Here is an 18953-nt window from a genome sequence, read left to right as displayed (position 1 = left end):
GACCCGCCCCGTGCCTTGCCCAAGTGGCCGGGGCCAGCCTGTGCCGAGTTGCCCCGGCCTGGCCCCGCGGCCGCTACGGCGAGGGCTGGCCCCGCGACCTTGCCCAGCAGTCCGGGATGGCGCCGGCCGCCGGACTCCCGGGATGGAACTTCGGGGGCTGCCGCTCCGGGGCCGCGGGAGCCACTGCCCGCTGCAGAGGACAGCCCTGGGCCTGTCGTCCCCTGGAGGTACCTGATCGGCACTCCACCCCGCCTCGCCTTAGGCAGTGGGTCGCAGCAGCGCGGGAGCACCGGGCTCCCCATCGCCGGTGACCTCGGGCACAGGGACGGGGCTCTCGGCACGGCAAGGGAGATAGTGCTAAGGGGCAAGGGAGGGCAGGGCTGCTCCAGTTCCCCGGCTCCTGGCTTCTCGGCCGCCCCGGCCCCAACCTCCTCCTTGGACCTGGGCCGGGACTGCCAGCTCTGGAGGCCGTGGGAGGCTTTCCATCTGCCCTGCCAGCACCGCTGCAGAAGCTGCAGCATGGCTGGCCAGACATCTTCCCTCCAGCCATGCTGTCTGTCCTGGGTGTGCAACGGTTCCCAGAACCCCAAGAAGCCATGGCCACATCCCGCCCAAGCCCGGCGGGAGGCCCATCCCAAAAGGTCGGGGTCTGCCCAGCTCCACAGGAAGTCCACCGGTAAGCACATGCTGCCAGCTTGGAGCTCCTGCCTGGAGCAGTCAAGGGGAGACCAAAGGGTGTGGAGCAGCCTGAGTGGTGGTTTTGTGGGGAGCTGCTTCACCCTGGTCACACAGGACTGGATGTAATGACAGCTGGCATGAGGTGGGAGGACAGGACTGGCTGACAAGTGAGCACAAGGATATGAGAGGGAGAGGCTTGTACTCCAACACCTTCCCGCAAGAGACAAACCATGGTGAGACCCCAGACGATGCTTTATTGCACCTCCCACAACCCCCATGCAGCAGAGATGGAGGCTGCTTTACTGTGTCCATACTGGATCAGTCCTTGGTGCTGAGAGCCAGCTCTGAGACCAGCTGACCAGCCTAAGGCCACAGAGGGAATGGACATCACTGGACAGCCCATCCTGTGGGACAGGGACACTCCCTCGGGGCTAACACTGTGCCATGCTCCAAGACTACCATTCTAAATACCACTCCTGGTGGTTGGCAGACAGCCTAGGGACATTGCTGGCTCTTTAGCAAAGGTGGAGGGTACTCAGCAGCCAGGAACAGTTGGGAAAGAAGTGGAGAGGCCCTGATGCCCAAGTCTTCTGAGATGGCAGAAATACCACTCTGTGGCCCAAGGACTCTCGCAGCCAAGTCTTCTGCACACATCCCAGTGACTTCTTGCTCACCCCAAACCATGTTCCGCACCCATTACATGTACCTGCCCCACTCGAGCTGCCCCTCTGCTCCTTGCTCTCTCAGGTTGTTGCTGTGTGGGAAGAGGGTCAGTCTGTCCCATGGCACTGCCTTCCCATGCCCACACCCAGCACAGTGTGCTCAGAGGAGACGTCCCAGGAGCCGAGCACCAGGAGAGCTGCCCCAGGCCACTGGCAGGGCGACGAAGCCCAGCTTGCTGTAGAAGCTCAGCTGCTGCCGGTCAGCATCACTGACCTGGCAAAACACGCCCCGGGACCCTGGAAGGGAGATAAGACATTGGACCCCTGGCACCAGGACCCCAGTGCTGGGGCTAGGGAGCAGTGCTTGGGACCCACCCCACAGCCTCTCCACTGCCCTTGGGTGCTGGGTGCCTGTATGATGCCCTGAGATGTGGGTCTGCATGCCAGGAGAGAGTACAGTGCCTGGGAGCTGAGGCCAGAATGCTCAGAGATGGGACAGGGGCCCCATCAAAGGCTGCTGCAGCCCCATGCTCACAGCTGGTGTGCAGGTGAGGCAGGCTCTGGGGGCAAGGGGGCTTTCAGGATGGTGTGGTGCTAGATCAGGGGGTCTCATGCCCCCAGCCCAGGGACGTCATGCTCACCGTTGGCCCTGAGTGCACTCAGCAGGCAGATGGCCAGGCTGCGGCTAGCACCCACATCCAGCACACGAGGGGCTGTGCCCAGCTGCACCAGGGAGGGGAAGCGCCGCAGCACGGGTAGGGGCACGGTGGGCGGCTCTGCATGGAAGAAGAGCAGTGCTTCCTCCAGGACATCCTGCAGAAGACAAACAAAATCAAAGGAGCTCACTCCATCCTCCCACACGTTGTTCCCTTCTGCTCCAGGTGCCCCCTCACCTGTCCTAGAGCTGAGGGAGCTGCATCCAGGTCTCGAGGGTACTTGTGCCGCAGGGCTGGCAGCCAACTGCTGTCTCGCTGCTGCAGAAAGCCTTCAGCACAGAGCGCTCCAGCTGCGTAGCCACAGGGACCATCCTCATCCTCCAGCACAAAGGTGTATTCAGGGCTCAGGCTCAGGAAGCTGCCCAGCAGCCTGCCAGTCAGAGCAAGACTGGAGCTCGCCCACTTCAGGGACAGCTCAGACCAGCCTCCTCCCTGCCCCTGTGGAACAGCACCCCAGCACCCACCCCACCACCCTTTTGTGAGCCATCCCCAGCAGAAGCCCTCAGCCAAGGGCAGCATCTGCAGCTGCAGCAGCCTAGGCAGTGGGTCCATCCCCATGGCAGCTGCCACCACCAGGCTGGACACCAGTTGAGGGACTGCCTTCCCTGCCCACTCCCATTGCCAACTGTGCAGCAGGCAGAGCAGGTCCCCACAGGGACACAAGGAGAGACCACAGCCTTACACCGCATCCCTGTGTCACCCAGCACACAGCCAGTCTTGGCACCTGCCTGGCAAGAGGGAGCTTCAGAGGGGCCACATCTCACCTGTCACCAAGGAGATCAGGGTGGGATGCAAGGATCTCTGCCACTTTGGGGTCGCAATCCAAACTCTCCCGGCACATTCGGTAAAGCTCTCCCTGGAAGATGCAGATCTACCTCAGCTCTGTGTGTGCCCAGGCCCTCTCTTGCCACGGCCCCACCATTGCTGGTGCCCCCACCACAGCCCCTGCCACAGCACCGTGTACCAGCAACTATATGAAAGGACCATAAAGAGAGACTGCAGCCAGGGCTGTGGCCTCTAGTGTGTTCTGGCACACAGGGAAGGTATGGAGGTCTAAAGGTACAGAGGTATGTGCTTCAGCCACCTAAGGGTGTGAGTGTCTGCATCCAGTGATGCACCCTGCACCACCTTCTGCTGGCCTCAGGCCCAGTCTCCACACAACAGCTCAAAAGTCACCATCATGGTCAGATTTGAGTTCACTGCTGCTCACAGGATAAGTGAAAAGCACATCCTGCTCAAAGCAGTGCCTCTCCAAGGAAAGGCTGCCCTGGCCATGGAGTCACTGGGGCAGAACAGTGCCATGCCCAGAACAGGATGAAGTGCTTTGCTGGATCTTTTTCCCAAAGTGTCACGGGACACATTCAGCTTGTTCAGATGTCTGACATCAGACAACTACAGACCATCACTTGAAGTGTGAGTCACTGGCAGCTGCAGCCTGGTGCTGCAATCTGCTCTTACATGCCTGCAGCCCCTCTGCTGTGTATGAGCTGGCTGCATGTTGCTGGGTACTGCATTTACTGGGCACATGCAGTGGTGCCCACGGTGGCTGGAGCTGCAGCACCAGCAGTCCCTCTAGATAGGAGAGAGAGCAGAGTGGGGGAGCAGGGGCTTCACTGCAGACTGTGGTACATGGGGAACACGGGGCTCTGCTGGATCTGGCAGCAATTCAACTTGTGTCTCCACCCACCTCTACATTTCTCCCTTTCCTTTTCCCTCCCCTGGAACTGTTCCCGTGGAACTGCTGGGATGTCAAGTGAAGCAAGCAGGTAATGGCTGACAGAGGCTGCTGCCTCTGCAGTAAACTGGAGGAGGTTTCAAGGGACTCATTGGAAAATGAACTTCAACAGGCTCAGACAGCACCCAGAGCTGCAGACTGATCAAAGCTGCAGAAGTCACCATGCAGATTTCTCCTGTTCTGGATCATTCCTGGCACCACTGGAGACCAGTGCTGGGGATGCTCTGAAGATCACCCTCACAACCTGGCCATCTCAAGGCTTTGCCAGTGTACCTGGGACCGTGCCTGCTGCTCACTTCTGAGATGGGTCTCCATCTCTTCCTGCTGGCTGCCAGGGTGGGCTCTGCCCTGGCACTGGTCACTGAGAGGCCATCATCTAATGGTCTGTGCTGAGGCCACTAGTCACACCATTCATTCTGCAGCCCTAGGGGCTGACATGCTGATGGGCACAGGCTGACCCGCTCTGAGTGGGGCTGGAGCCCAGAGGCCCCTTCCAAGCTCCATCCCCCCACTCTGCAAGCTCAGTTTTAGGGCAGCAGCAGAGGAGTGTGTGTCTTGTGAGTGCAGGCAGTAGAGGCCATGCGGCTCCCACCTTGTCCAGGGGCAGCAGCGGGCGCAGGACGTACAGCTGACTAGATGGGAAGAGTGGAGGGGGGTGGTAGAAGAGGTCACAGCTGTTGCCCACGGGCAGGAGTGCCTGGAAGAGACACAGTCCATCAGGGAGCAGGTTGTCCTGCCTCCAAACTTTGCCCTGCAGGCAGCAAGATGAAGGTTCCTCAGAGGTGGCCTAAACAGCCTGGCAGCTGCAGCCAAGGTGCAGAGGCCCAGGGTAACTCTGCTTTCCCAAGCTTGCAGCAACCTGTGGCAGGGCCAGGAGCACCAGCTGGGATCCTGGCTTCCCAAGGAATGGCTCCTTCAGCCCCCCCAGATTCAGGCATGCTCTCACCTGCAGCTCTCCACAGAGGCCCCCACGACGTGCCCAGGGCTCAGCATCACTGCCCAGCAGAATCGGTGCTGTGATGTTTTGGCACCCTGAGGCATCAGAAGACAGGCATGTGTGAGGTGAACAAAAACCTTCTGGGCTTTGGGAGATGAGCCTCCACTGCATAGCAGTATCACTATCCACACAGCTCACAGCTCTGTCCCTGCAGTTGTGCAGCCCAGGCAAGGGACCTCACCGGGGCACGGGACTCACCAGGGCTCATCCAGCCAGCCCGCCCCATGCACTATTGTGGCAACATACTCTCTACAACAGGGCTTGAAGTGGCCCCCATGATGCAGCTCCTGGGTGCAGACAGTGTTGCTTTGCTGTCCAGCCAGCACTGCAGTGCCTGTGGGATTTCACTCCACATGCAGCTGCCTCCCTGCAGAAATGTTCAAGGCACATGGCCATGTCTCACACTGAGCTTGGAGACCCTCTTGGGTTATCATCTGGTAATAGTTCATGGTTTGTAAGGGTGACATCATGAGACCCACAGAACAACCAGGGAACCCTAAGGCAATGGAAGAGTGACTTCTAAAGTGATACATAAACAATCAAAATCCAGTCTCACCTCTGTCACCCAGGGCATCACTGCTCCCAATGGTCCATGGATCCCTCTACAAGGAAGGCTAAGGGGACCTTGAGTGGAAAGGGCTGAGGAACCATGTCCTCAGGAATGAGGAACAGGCATTCCTTCTATACTGTGAGAGATGAAGAGCTGCTCTGAGGACTGCCCTGTCCCCAGCAGCAGTGCCTGTCCTGCCTCATGTGTCAGGGCACTCAGCTCACAGCCAGCCTTCCCATAGGTGTTCCCACTTAGCTTGGCAGGCAAGAGCATGGGCAAGGGCAGCCTGAAGGTGAGTGCTGGCTGCTGCTGCTGGACTGGAGGTGACAGAATGTGGTAGCCAGGGCCCCAATACCCAGGCAGGTGAGCCAGGTTGGCACCAGTACTTACAACCAAAGCAGCTCCCCCAGGTGCCCTTGGGGTCAGGGTCGCAGAGGAGATGGCCATCTGCAAAGGAAGTAAAAGGGTGAGCATGGGACACGAGTCAGTGTGGGCAAGGTGTCAAAGGGAGCTGCACTCTCCCAGGAGAGACTTGTCACCCCTGGCTGGGCACAGGGACCCCCCACCTCTGGGAGGGGAGTCCCAGATGCCTACACCTCCTTAGGGGGAAAACCAACAGATCACCACAAGGGCAAGGCTCAGATGCCCTGGGAGTGCCACAGTGCCTGGAGCCCTGCAGCTCAGCACATCTGGATTTGGCCAGGGTGCTGATAAACCCTGTGGGGCCACAGGGGTTGGCTCAGGGCCGGCATCAGTCACATACCCAGCCAGAGGACGAAGGCGCTGGCGGCCAGCAGCATATTGCGGATGTCCCAGAGGTAGGGGTGCAGGTCGTAGAGCAGCGCCCGCCCGGCACTGCTGACAAAGTGGCTGTGCAGGCGGCACGTCTGGGCACAGAGCAGCTGGAAGGACTGGGCTCGGCCACGCCACTGTGTGCCCTGCCATGGGACAAGCATCAGTGCCGCCGCCGCGGGCACCGTCCCACAGCACCACCCGCACCAGCCTTACCCCGCAGGCATCCGATGCTGTGGCTGGGACCCCCACGCTGAGGCTGTTTGCCCGCAGCCACCGAAAGTGCTCCAGCAGATGCTGCGCTAGTGGCCCATGATGGTAGGGCAGGTAGAAGAGCTCCACCAGCATCCGCACCTCCCCCAGAGTCAGCGGTGCCATGGGAGTGCACCCAGCCTCCTCTGGGGTCAGTGGTGCTGTGGGGCTGGACCTGGCCTCCTCGGGGGTCAGTGGTGCTGTGGGGCTGGACCTGGCCTCCTCTGGGGTCAGCGGTGCTGTGGGGCTGGACCTGGCCTCCTCTGGGGTCAGCGGTGCTGTGGGGCTGGTCCTGGCCTCCTCTGGGGTCACCTGTGCTGTGGGGCTGGACCTGGCCTCCTCTGGGGTCAGCGGTGCTGTGGGGCTGGTCCTGGCCTCCTCTGGGGTCAGCAGTGCTGTGGGGCTGGACCTGGCTTCCTCTGGTGTCAGCGGTGCTGTGGGGCTGGTCCTGGCTTCCTCTGGGGTCAGCGGTGCTGTGGGGCTGGTCTTGGCTTCCTCTGGTGTCAGCGGTGCTGTGGGGCTGGTCCTGGCTTCCTCTGGGGTCAGCGGTGCTGTGGGGCTGGTCCTGGCCTCCTCTAGGGTCACTTGTGCTTTGGGGCTGGTCCTGGCTTCCTCTAGGGTCACTTGTGCTGTGGGGCTGGTCCTGGCCTCCTCTGGGGTCAGCAGTGCTGTGGGGCTGGACCTGGCTTCCTCTGGTGTCAGCGGTGCTGTGGGGCTGGTCCTGGCCTCCTCTGGGGTCAGTGGTGCTGTGGGGCTGGACCTGGCCTCCTCTAGGGTCACTTGTGCTGTGGGGCTGGACCTGGCCTCCTCTGGGGTCAGCAGTGCTGTGGGGCTGGACCTGGCTTCCTCTGGTGTCAGCAGTGCTGTGGAGCTGGACCTGGCTTCCTCTGGTGCCAGCGGTGCTGTGGTGCTAGTCCTGGCCTCCTCTGGGATCACCGATGCTGTGGGGCTGGTCCTGGCCTCCTCTGGGGTCAGCGGTGCTGTGGGGCTGGTCCTGGCCTCCTCTGGGATCACCGATGCTGTGGGGCTGGTCCTGGCCTCCTCTGGGATCACCGATGCTGTGGCGCTGGACCTGGCCTCCTCTGGGATCACCGATGCTGTGGGGCTGGTCCTGGCCTCCTCTGGGGTCACCTGTGCTGTGGGGCTGGTCCTGGCCTCCTCTGGGGTCACCTGTGCTGTGGGGCTGGTCCTGGCCTCCTCGGGGGTCACCGATGCTGTGGGGCTGGACCTGGCCTCCTCTGGTGTCACCGATGCTGTGGGGCTGGACCTGGCCTCCTCTGGGATCACCGATGCTGTGGCGCTGGTCCTGGCCTCCTCTGGGATCACCGATGCTGTGGGGCTGGTCCTGGCCTCCTCTGGGATCACCGATGCTGTGGCGCTGGACCTGGCCTCCTCTGGTGTCACCGATGCTGTGGCGCTGGACCTGGCCTCCTCTGGTGTCACCGATGCTGTGGGGCTGGACCTGGCCTCCTCTGGTGTCACCGATGCTGTGGGGCTGGTCCTGGCCTCCTCTGGTGTCACCGATGCTGTGGGGCTGGTCCTGGCCTCCTCTGGTGTCACCGATGCTGTGGGGCTGGTCCTGGCCTCCTCTGGGATCACCGATGCTGTGGGGCTGGTCCTGGCCTCCTCTGGGGTCAGTGGTACCATGGGGCCAGATCCAGCTTTCTCCACGGTCAGCAGGGACATGGAGCTGGACACAGCTTCCTCTGGGGTCAATGGTGCCATGGGGCCAGGGATGGCACCAACCTCATTGTTGAACAGTGCCAGGGAGAAAGGGCTGTTTCCAGCCCCATCAGTTAATAGAGCTGGGGGGTCAGGGTTGGTTTGAGGCCCATCAGTGAGTGGTGCCGTGGGAAGAGGATTATTGCCAGCTCCAGCAATGGGTGGTGCCGAGGGGTCAGGATTTGTGCCAGCCCCATCAGCGAGTGGTGCTGGGGAAACAGTGCTGGTGCCAGCCCCATCAGAGGGTAGTGCTGAAGGGTTAGGGTTGGTGCCAGCCCCATCTGTGGGTGGTGCTGAGGAGACAGGATTGGTGCCAGCCCCATCAGTGGGTGGTGCTGAGGGCTCAGGGCTGGTGCCAGCCCCATCAATGAGAGGTGGGGAGGGAGCAGGGTTGGCATCAGCCCCAGGCCCTGGGGGCATCTGGAGCATGTCATCCCTGCTGGCCTCAGGCTGGGGGCAGCTTCCATCCTCTGTTCTGGCATCACCAGAACAGAGGGGAAGGTTCTGGCTCTTGTTAGCCCCATTGCTGCTGCACATGGTGGCACCTGGGCTGTGGAAGGTCTCAGTAGGCATCCAAGTTCCTGCGGACTGAGCACTCCCAGCTGTGCTGGGCAGAGCAGAGGAGGACTCGCAGCTCGCTCTGCTCCCTGTAGTGAGCTGGTCCCTGTCACCTGTGGGGCTTTGCCGACCACCAGTTGTGGTCCTGCTCCCACTGCCTTTCTCTGGCTCTGAAGTCACCATCCTCTTTCCCTCCCCTGGTGCCAGGCTGCAGGACTCAGGGCCATTCTGGTCCTTCCCACTAGGAACAGAGTCATGGGGCTGGGGTTCAGGCATGATTTCCTGTCCTCCTGCCATGCCAGGTTGCAGTCTCACTCCTCCCTTGAGGTTGACACTGGGGTGTCCTGGAGTTCTTCCTCCTGACAGAAAGGAGCAAGGTCAGCGCTCTGGCACCCCCATAGAAACTGCTGCCCATGAGGCACAACAGCTTGGGGTGGGCGGCAGCAGTGCTGGGAAGCTCTGTCTCCAGGCTGGCAGGGACTGGGGAGCTGTCAGGACCATGGGCTTTGCATCATGCTGTGCGAAACACCAAGGTTGCGTGTGGCTGGAACCCCTCCTCCAGAGCTGTGTCATAGGCTAGGATCACACACTGCCAGCCAAGGACACCCAATCTGGGCTGCAGCTAGGGCAAGAGCACCCATGGGTGGCACTATAGGATGGACACCCGTGCCCAACCACCACAACAAACACAAACCCAGCCTAGCTCCCAGCAGAGCTGGTCCAGCACACTGGAAGGGGTGAAGGAAGCTGCATGGCACAAGTTCATCACCCACCTGGCTCCATGGCCTGTCGGTGTATCTCAGCCACCCAGTCACACAGCGCCAGCTCCAAAGCCTCCTGGGGGCTGTAGCTCCCTTCCCGTGGGTCATGACTGTCACCCAGAACTGCTGCAGTCTCTGCCCCTGAGGAACTGGAGCTCATCAGCCTGGGCAGCCCTGCTCTTTGCCTGATAGAGCTGTACCATGCCACACTAAGGGTGGGCAGCCCCCCACAAGCAGATGTCCCCAGGATGGATCCCAGCCAGGTGGGACACTTCCCCCAGGCTGCCCCACAGGAAAGCCTGCAGGGCCACTGCACAGATGGGCAGCACTGGGCAGGCCCAGCCCTGGGTGCACAAGCTCAGTGCTGGCACTGGGACCCCACATCCTGAGCTGCCTGCAGCGTGCTGGGGCCACATACCTGCACAGTCAGGGTGGGCATAGCTCCCCAGCTCACTCCGAAACCAGCTGCCCAGTGTGTGTATGGGGATGAAGTTGGCCTGGAGCTCACAGTTGGGGTTAAGGAGCAGTCCATGGAGCCTGGGCATGAGTCCAGCAGCACGTCCCGTGTAGGGTCCCAGGAAGACACGTCTGCAGTCATAGTCGTTGGCATACAGGTTGTCCCAGATGACAGGACGGCGCTGCAGGACACCCTCCACCTCCTCCAGCAACGTGGCAGAGAGCTCCTGTGACACCACCTTCGGGCCTGGAGCATCAGAGACATGCACAGAACATACTGGCAGCATGGTCCCCCATGCACACTCAACAGGGGCACACATACATCTGGGTACTGAGTGTGGAGACAAGGGTAGAGTCACCACAACCCACCTCCCCAGACAGGAGAGCAGAGCCACAGCTGAACCCCCTGCCTGCCTGGCTGGAGCTGTACACCCCGGTGCCAAGCAAGGGCACCCCAGCAGGGCCATTTACTGGCACCTCTCCCAGGATGGAGCCCATGGCTGCAGGGTCTGCAGGTGTTGGCTCTTGCTAGGAAGCTGCAGAGGGCACTCACCTGTCCAGATGACACCGATCCCTGGGAGCAGCTCCTGCCCGATGGTCAGCAGGTAACAGGACCGGCTGGGACTGGGAGTGCAGAGGGAGCTGCAGTACTCTGGGGAGAGAGCACAGAGCATCCCTTGAGGGGCAGGGAGACTGGGAGAGATGATCCCTAAGAGTAGTGGGAAGGGGCCAGGGAGGTGCATGGGGCAGGGGGTACAGCATGCATGTCTTCAGCCTGGTCCTGCCCCAGTCCCAAGATCTCCAGGACTCCCAAAGGGGCACAAGGGGGCTAGGGGATGCCATGGAGGTGCCTGCATTTGCTACTGAGGGTCATGGCTGCAGGTGGTACCTGTAGGGCAGAAGAGGAAGATGGAGGGTTGGCCCAGCTGCTGGTACACCTCATTGGCCACAGAGGCCTGAGCCTTCGCCAGGGAGGGGAAGACATTTCTGTCAGCTTGGCACATGTAGGGGTCGATGTCATCAAAGAGCAGCGCGAAGGAGTGGCATCCCATGGCAGCCACCTGCAGACATGGGCACAGGCTGCTAGGATCCCTGGGCAGCAGAGAGAAAGAAGGCAGCGAGCCCTGGACCAGTCCCTGCTGCCTGGGCACCATGAGAACACCTGGATGACGGGGTGGGAGGAACAGCCCTCACCACATCCCCCTCACCTGGGAGCAGAGGGATGAAGAAGGTGGCCCACGGTACCTGCCTGAGTTTTTGCTGCAGCAGGAGCCGATCCCCAGCACTGGAAAACACCATGTCCTGGCCAGCAGAAATGGCAAAAACAAACTCCACACCCTGTTCTTGGGCAGCTTTGATGAGGGACTGCATGCAGGCTGGGGACAAAGCAGAGGAGTGCTGTGAGTACTGAGAGGAAAGGGATAGAGGGGAAGAAGGGATGGCGGGAGAGAGGAGATGGAGAGAGAGAATGGATAGAAAGAGAGAAGGAATGGAGGGAGAGAAAGGATGGAGGGAGAGAAAGGATGGAGGGAGAGAAAGGATGGAGGGAGAGAAGGGATGAAGGGAGAGAGGGAGGTGGGGAGAGAATGTATGGAGGGAAAGAAAGGATGGACAGAGAGAAAGAAAGGACAGAGGGAGAGAAAAGATAGAGGGAGAGAAGGATGGAGGAACAGAAGGGGTGGATGGACAGAAGGGATGGAGGGACAGGGAGCTACAATGGCCCAAAAGGAAGGAGCTGAGGGCATTGGGGAGTGTGAGAGAGCATCTGAAGGGGAGAGTCCCAGGGGAGACAGCACACAGCTCCTTAGGACACAGAGTTCTCTCCACAAGGGTCTGTGGGCTGGATGGGCTCAAGGAAATTCCATGTGATGGGAGGGGTCTGGGGGTCTCCTTGTATCCAGCAGAGTCTGGGGGCCTGGGGGGTGTCTTCTTGCACCAGGCAGTGCTTGTGGGACTCCCTGCAATGGGCATATTCCTGGCAGGAATAGTGATAACAGCTACCCAACCCTGGCCAAGGTGCAGCCCATGCTTCACCCTTAAGGGCATGGAATACATATCATCAGCCCACCCATGCTGGGGCCCAGCAGAGCTACTACCTGCCTCGTGCTCTGTGTAGGGCTCTCTCCAGAGCAGCCGGTGCTTCAGCTCATCCTTGGGTGCATACATGTAGCAGTTCAGCCCCCAGCGACTCAGCCTGCGTGCCAAGGACAAGAGGTCACCTACAGCTCCAGAGAGGCTCTTTGCAAAGAGGGGTCCAGGCAGGTGTCAGCTTGTGACACCAAGAGCTCATTGGAACATGGTGCCCTCTCCTTGCACCGTGTCCTGCAGGCTTCCAGCCTCTGCTCACCCAGACCCTCCTAAACTGCAGAGCTCTCTGGGCAGCCTGTTCCAGGGTGCCAGCACACTCACAGCAATCTTCCTTATAAAGGAACCTCCATAAAGAAAGTGCATTGGGATTAGGAAGTCTCAGAGACTTGCAGCAGCTGCACTGGCTCTGACTTCCAATGCTTCCAGGGATGGGGCACCTAAAAACTCTCTTATCAATCTGTTTCAGTGCCTCACCACCCTCACAATAATTAACTTCTTCCTTCCATCTACTCAAAATCTACCCTCTTTCAGTTTAAATCCATTACCCCTTGTCCTATCACTGCACCCTCTGATAAAGAGTCCCTCTTCAGCTCTCCTGTAGGCCCCCTTTAAGTACTGGAAGGCTGCTGCTATAAGGTCTCCCTGGAGCCTTCTCTTCTCCAGGCTGAACAGCCCTCCAACCCTTGCATCCTGTCCTCACAGGGAAAAAAAACACCCACCATACCTGTAAGTCAGGGATATGGAGGGTTCCAGGGGTGATTCATGAGGACATGTATGTGGGCAAGACAGGAGAGGAAAGCTCTCTGGCTCTCCAGATGCTCCATTGCAGCTGGAACTGAAGGGAAGCAGGTCTAAGAGACCTGCCTGCTTCAGGAGATCAGACTGTACTGGCCTCAAAAAGCACAAATCCCTTCCAGAATCTCCCCAGCCATCCAAGACTCACTGGAAATTATCAGGATGGGGGAGACACCTCCCTGGACAGCTCTTTTGGCACTGCTGTATCAAAGCCATCTGATAAATTCATTTGTTTTTATTTATCCTCCTTAGCAGATGACGTTTTACATTTTCCCACGATGAACTGACAAGCACTTCACGTACCACAGCACAAGGGCCTCATCTGGTTTCTTTCCAGAGAAGAAAAAGACTAATGAACTTATCACTCACATGTCCAAACACACAAACATGCATCCCAGTCCAGTTGCAGACAAGGCCATCACTAAACCCTTTCATTCCTAATATACTTCACAACATCACGTCTTTGTTTTCCTTCCTGCATGTTTCCCCCAGTTCTTCCAAGCTACATTTTTCTATATCTGGATCTCTGGTCTCTACACTATGGTCTTTACTTGCACTTGTCACTGCCCATGCTGTCACCAGTGCACCACCCAGGCTGTAACCATCATGCTGCCCATGCTGGATGTTCCATGCCAGGCCCTGCAGGGCCCCAGTTTGTGAGTGCCATGCTGTGTCAGTGCAGCTCATTCCACTAATGGCCAGTGCATGGACACCAGCTGCCAGCAGAGATCAACTCCCACCTCAAGGTGATTCTCACAACCAGACTCAGGGAGATCCTGCCCTCATCTCTCTGTTGCAAGGACTCAAGGGTTACACACAGATGTACGTGGGGACTCACAGGGACAAAAGGGACACCTGCACATCAGGCAGGGATGGCAGCTTCAGGATAGTGTCCATGTGGCACTGCCCAGGCCTGTACAGTTCAGAGACAAGGCAATGGGCACTCATCCTGTCAGGCCAGCACAAGAGGTAGGCTTCCAGCCTGCTGAACACCTCCACAGATCTGACTACCCATTTCCAGTCCCAGCTCCTCTGCCTGCTTCCCAAGACCTCCCCCGTGCAAAGGTTGCCCATTTGCCCCACACTACACTGCTGTCAGAGCAGAGCTGCTCTTCTGGTGCCTCCAGAGATAGCATCTTGGATTTGTGCAATCCCCATGCACCCCTCCAAACCTTCCTCAGCTGCCATCACTCCTCCATGGTGTGGGCACCACACCTGTCCCACTGACAGGTCCCTGTGGAACATCTGTGCCAGCTGTGTAGTGCCAGCACAAAGGAGCTAGTGGCCACTCAGCCTTGCCAGGCCCCATCCCCAGAACCATTGCCTTGGGGCGGCCAGCACTGACCCAGGCTCCTCAGGCTGCAGCTGGGCTGTGGTAGGGTCCCAGCACCATCTGCTGGCACTGGGCAGCACAGCCCACATGCAGCCCAGAGCCAGAAGTCTTCTCCCAGGCCAGATCCAGGTACAAGACTGCTGGGACAGAGGGTCCACTGCAGGAACAGCTCCAGGAGAAGCACAAGTCTCCTTTGCTTCTGTGACTCCAGCACCCCAACAGCCAGCCACCCGTGGGAGCCTCTCTCCAGCACCTTGTCCATCACCACCCCTGCCACCACAGCACTCTGGCTTCTACCTTGCCACTCATCCACAGGCTAGTACCTTCAGAGAGGAAAATTCCAGGTACTTGCCATTGAAAGAGAAGTTTCCTCTGCTCCATGGACCATGGTCTCCCATAGAAACCTGTAAAGGGGACAGGAGGTGGGGAAAGGCAAAACACAGTTATCAGCAACTGCCTTAAAACACTTTTTTCTCTGTACTATCCCCAAGCAGCTGTTCTTAAGACCAGAGATCCATCAGCTGTTTACCTCTGAGTGCTTCAGATGTCCATTATCCTGCTGTAATCTTGCCAGGCATTGACATTCAGACAAAGGGACATAATGTCTGTGCTTCCACCCTTCCCAGAAAGAGGAGATGGGAAGCATTGCACAAGGTAGCACTTAACATGGGAGAGGGCCTATGCCTGGAGGAGAAGCCAAGGGCTGGCCAGGCTATAAGGCACTCCAGCATGATTTTGGGGTGCACCAATGCACAGAGCTATTGTACACCCATCATAGAGTTTTCTGTCTGGAGATTTTGTTCTTTAGAGGGATCAGTTCTGTGCTTCTCTGCATCTCTCTCTGTGCATTGTGAAGGAGAGCTTCATCACTCCAGTATGGGCTATAAAAGCCACTCTCTCTGTCTTTAATCACTGCACAACTCAACCTGCACCAAAATGGCACTGCCACAGCTTTCCCCTACACCCTGCAAAGACAAACTTGCAGTGGGTCAAAACTTGGGAGCAGCACCAGATCAGAAGCACACAACCAACCCACAGGGATCCATGAGAGTGCTGGGGCTGTGACTCCACAGGACTTTTCACAGCACCTTCTCTGTTCCCAGCTGGAAAAAAATGACTCTGCACGTTCACAAATGGGAGATCCAGAGAGGGGAAGCAGGAAGCAGCCTGCGCAGTTGTCAGCTAACAAAGGCGCTCATCAGTGAGCACCGAGGCTGGCTGCAAGGACAATGCCCTCCCAGGTGATTCACATCAGCAAAACCCAGTGCAGGAAAGAGGTCTGGAGCCAGCAAATTCCCAAGTGTTCCTTAACATTTCCACTTCTGCCACTTCAAAGCTTTGGGTCCTTGCTGGGTATCAGTATCTGACACAAGCTGGAGGCTGCAGCACCATGGCATCTGACAACCTGCCCTGTGCTCTGCATGGCAGGGATCCAGTCTGTGACTGGATATGATGAGCAGAGGCACTGCTGAACATGTGGTCCCCATTCCCCTGTTGGAACCTCTGTCAAGGAAAGGGCTCTTCCTATTTCTGCACATAGGAAGACCTGGGAGGTACAGATATGTCTGCAAAGCCAACAAGAAAGAACACCCAGTGGGAAATAAGCCTGTTCACTTGGGGAGAATAAGCAGGTTCATGGGTTTGGAGAGATGCAGATTTGACATTCTTAGAGAGGAGGTTAAGGGGAACCTGTGAAGTGTTCCAGCACAGACCTGAAATTCGGCACTTCAAGTCTCTGCAAGATCTGGCAGCTGCAATATGAAACCTTCCAGAAAATCCACCATGTCTCAAACAATGAGGGCAATTAGCTATCAAGGGAGCTGCCTGGTTTCAGACAGGCTCTGCATCACTGGCAGTTTTCCTATCTGTAAATGCACCTTCCAGCAGACAAGGCCAGGAGGAGCAGATACCCAGAGATGTGGATGCCCTCGCTGAGACGGGCGACAAACAAAGGCGGAATGCAATGATTTGGTTAGACTGGGGGAATGGAGCTCTCAGTGTCTAGCACAAGGCTGGTATTGCCCAGAAAAGCAAATGGGAGGGGACCCTGCTCACATTGGCAGGAGACCATCCTGCAGTCCCCAAAATTGTCCTTGGGCAATGGAGCAGCAGGTTGTGCCACAGCATACACTGAGCACTATTATCTTCTTTGCAGATAGATCTTCTACCTGCCTGGACATCTACATGGTTATTCAATTTACTTTGAAATAATGTATATTCACCTGACTAGTCATCCCCACCCTACAAAGGGCCAAATTTATGGCTACTCAAGGATCTCAGCAAATGTTTCACCCAAGGAAGGCATTTCCATGATAAGCAGATTTTCCTTTCCCCTATCAGGAGGAACTCCTTCTCAGCTCAGTGAAGTCCCAGGAGTCTGTGTATGGCACCTGCCCACAATTGCCTCACTCACACTGCTGTGACCTGACACTGTCTTGAAAGCATGATCCTCATTCCCTGCACAGGCCCTGCTAGCAGCAGCTCTGTTAAAAAGGCCACCCTAGTGAATTTTGTGTTGAAGTGGCTTTTACAGTACCAGCAAAACTTGGCTGTGACTGCATCTCCAAGAGTGATGCTGGTGCTCTGCTCTTCTGAAGACGTCACCGATGGGTGATGCTGTGTGTTTGTTCCTCAGCTCACCCACGGCCCAAATCACTACACCAGTAACCCATCAGCACCATAATTACTTACCAGCTCTAGGCCATCTGTGATGTCCCTCAGCAATTTTTTCACAACCATTAACAAAGTCCTGATTAACATATTGGGAAGTGAAGTCTCCAGGCCCCAAGCATTCCTCAGCCCCTCTCCTGTCCAGGGAGCAAGTCACTCAGAGGTATGAGTCTGTCCATGTTCTCTGGCTGCTGCCAGCAGTGCCCAGGGTGTCAGAACAATGCCTGGGCTCTATGTAGGACATGTCACTCCTGGCCTGCCTTGGCCTTGCTACAGCTGCTGCACCCCATGTGCCATCACCAGGGCAAATGCTCCTGGGTGGGAGATGCTTTTCCTTCCTCACTCTCTGGGGACCTCCTCTACCTCTTGGAATGGCTCTGTGGGCAGCATCTGTGTCGTCTTTGCCAAGCTTTCCGTGCATTCCTATACCGATGATTCTTGTCTGAATCAAATTTCCTTTTACTATCAACTGCCCCATCCCTGCACTTTCTATTGATTTTGTGTTTATTTGCATGATGCTTCTGTGTCCTTCCAGGCAGTGGGCTGCAGGGAGTACTGTGCTGCCAGGAAAAGAGGAGACACTTTTGCCCACTGGATGCCAGGCCTGGCCCAGCTCCACTGGTGCTGTGCTACAGAAACAGGACTTGGGGTGGGGGACAGAAGGACAGAGCTGAACCATGCAGAGCTGTCACGAGAAATCAGGCTCTTCTGGCTAGTCTGGGCACGGCCCAAGGCAGAGTTCATTGTGGCAGGAATGGCACACATCAGATGCTGACCCCGACCGAGGGCAGGGAGAAAAGAAATCCGCAGAGCTGGAGGCAGTACAGCAGTTGCCCAAGCCCCATTAAAATGGGTGTGGGGTGCTGAGGTGGCTGTGGGCAGTCTGGGGAAGCGCTGGGGAACAGCACTGGGGCTGCTGATCCTGCATCACCGGGTAAAGATAGGGTGTTATGCAGGGCCTCGATCACTGCCTCCCTTATACCCGAGCTCCCGGACGCAGCTCGGCACCCGGTGGCCCTTCCCGGCCCCTGCTCTCTCCGGGTGGACCGGGCCAGCCCCTGCAGTGCCCGGGCGGGGCACCGGCCTCGGCCGCGGCCCCGGCTCCGGAGGAACCTACCTTCCACCACGCCGCAGAGGATGTGCGGCCGCCCCGCCATACCCGCGCAGTGCAGAGGGATGCGATGCTGGGGCGGGTGAGAGGTGCGGGGATGCGCGGAGCGATGCGCGGACGGATGCGCAGAGAGATGTGCGGAGCTGAGGAGGGACGCGTAGAGGGTCACGCAAGAGGGACAGAAGGATACGCGGGGAGACAGAGGGATGCGCGGAAAGATGCAGAAGGGTGTGCGCGGAAGGATGGAAGGTTGGGCGAAAGGACGGAGAGATGTGCGGAGAGACTCGCAGAGGAATAGAGGAAGGAGCGTGGAATTAGGGGTGAGGAGAGATGGTGAGATGTAAGGAGGGATGAAGGTGCACTCGGAGGGATGCAAGGAGAGATGGAGCGATGCACGGAGGGATGAAGAGGTGCGCGGAGGGACGGCCCCAGCGACCGCCCGCTCCCCGAGATGCGCCCGTCGCAGAGCAGGGGCGGCCCCTGCGGGTGGGGCCACTGCTGGGCCGGGGAGGGGGGGCCGCGCAGCCCCCGGGCAAACCCGCCCCATGGTGGGTTGGGCGGCTCAGTCCGTCCCAGAGATCGCTCCGGGAGGGCCTGCCCGCGGCTGAGCCCTGTCGGGCCGCAGCAGCCGCCTCCCAGGCCGCTAGTGGGGCTGGTGGGGTGCGGCGCTGGTCCAGACCCGCAGCCTGCTGCAGCAGCACCCGCTGCCGCTCGCAGGCCCCGGGGCCCCGGCCAGAGCCCCGCAGCGGCACCCCCGGGTTTCCAGCTGTAGGTGTCCTCTCAGCGCAGGCTGAGAGCACTTTGGTCCCGCACCTGCATCTTCCTGCGGTCCAGCAGCCCGAGGCACCAGGGCTGCTTTCCAGTGTTACTGTCCCCGTGTATCCATCCCTAAGGTGGCACCGTGGCATGCCAGGTCCAAGGTGTGATTCCTCTGTCTCACCAGGGCCGGGCCATGAGAACAGGACTGTTTCATGTGCCTTGCATGTGATTCACCTGCCTGCACACCTCAGGCTGCTGTCTGCCTTTTGTCACACTCCTCTGAGTTGGTGGTGCGTGTTTGGCTCGTGATCCTCTTGG

At 58.6% G+C, this 18953-nt stretch overlaps 1 protein-coding gene across 2 annotated transcripts; it reads right to left on the bottom strand.

Annotated features, from left to right (window-relative positions):
* Positions 1-848: 848 nt before the first annotated feature.
* Positions 849-18288, bottom strand: LOC137440844 (protein O-GlcNAcase-like). Of its 2 annotated transcripts, none has more exons than XM_068137519.1 (17): positions 17883-18288; positions 14448-14499; positions 11976-12073; positions 11125-11255; positions 10769-10940; positions 10433-10531; positions 9842-10126; positions 9436-9564; positions 6347-9021; positions 6102-6276; positions 5729-5785; positions 4738-4823; positions 4384-4488; positions 2821-2912; positions 2234-2426; positions 1982-2153; positions 849-1637 (listed from the first exon to the last, which is right to left on the bottom strand). In XM_068137519.1, exons 1-17 carry the CDS (start codon positions 17920-17922, stop codon positions 1501-1503), a joined length of 4698 nt encoding a protein of 1565 aa, XP_067993620.1. In that variant the 5' UTR covers positions 17923-18288; the 3' UTR covers positions 849-1500. The 2 variants fall into 2 exon arrangements, with proteins under 2 accessions (XP_067993620.1, XP_067993622.1); XM_068137521.1 differs by having other exon boundaries at positions 9932-10126.
* Positions 18289-18953: the final 665 nt, after the last annotated feature.

This window comes from Melanerpes formicivorus, unplaced genomic scaffold (genome assembly GCF_026170545.1).
Source record: "Melanerpes formicivorus ecotype bairdi unplaced genomic scaffold, bMelFor1.0.p_v2 SCAF_4, whole genome shotgun sequence".
NCBI lineage: Eukaryota > Metazoa > Chordata > Aves > Piciformes > Picidae > Melanerpes > Melanerpes formicivorus.
The sequence above is the reverse complement of the archived record's forward strand: the minus strand, read 5'-3'. Positions and strand labels throughout refer to the sequence as shown.

What these genes read in the sequence shown, in the direction of transcription:
- LOC137440844 (XM_068137519.1), bottom strand. Translation starts at nt 17,922, where the DNA reads ATGGCGGGGCGGCCGCACATCCTCTGCGGCGTGGTGGAAG. An exon ending in CAGCATCGGATGCCTGCGGG is followed by an intron (nt 6,277 to 6,346) that starts GTAAGGCTGGTG and finishes GTCCCATGGCAG; the next exon opens with GGCACACAGTGGCGTGGCCG. An exon ending in CTCCCTCAGCTCTAGGACAG is followed by an intron (nt 2,154 to 2,233) that starts GTGAGGGGGCAC and finishes TGTCTTCTGCAG; the next exon opens with GATGTCCTGGAGGAAGCACT.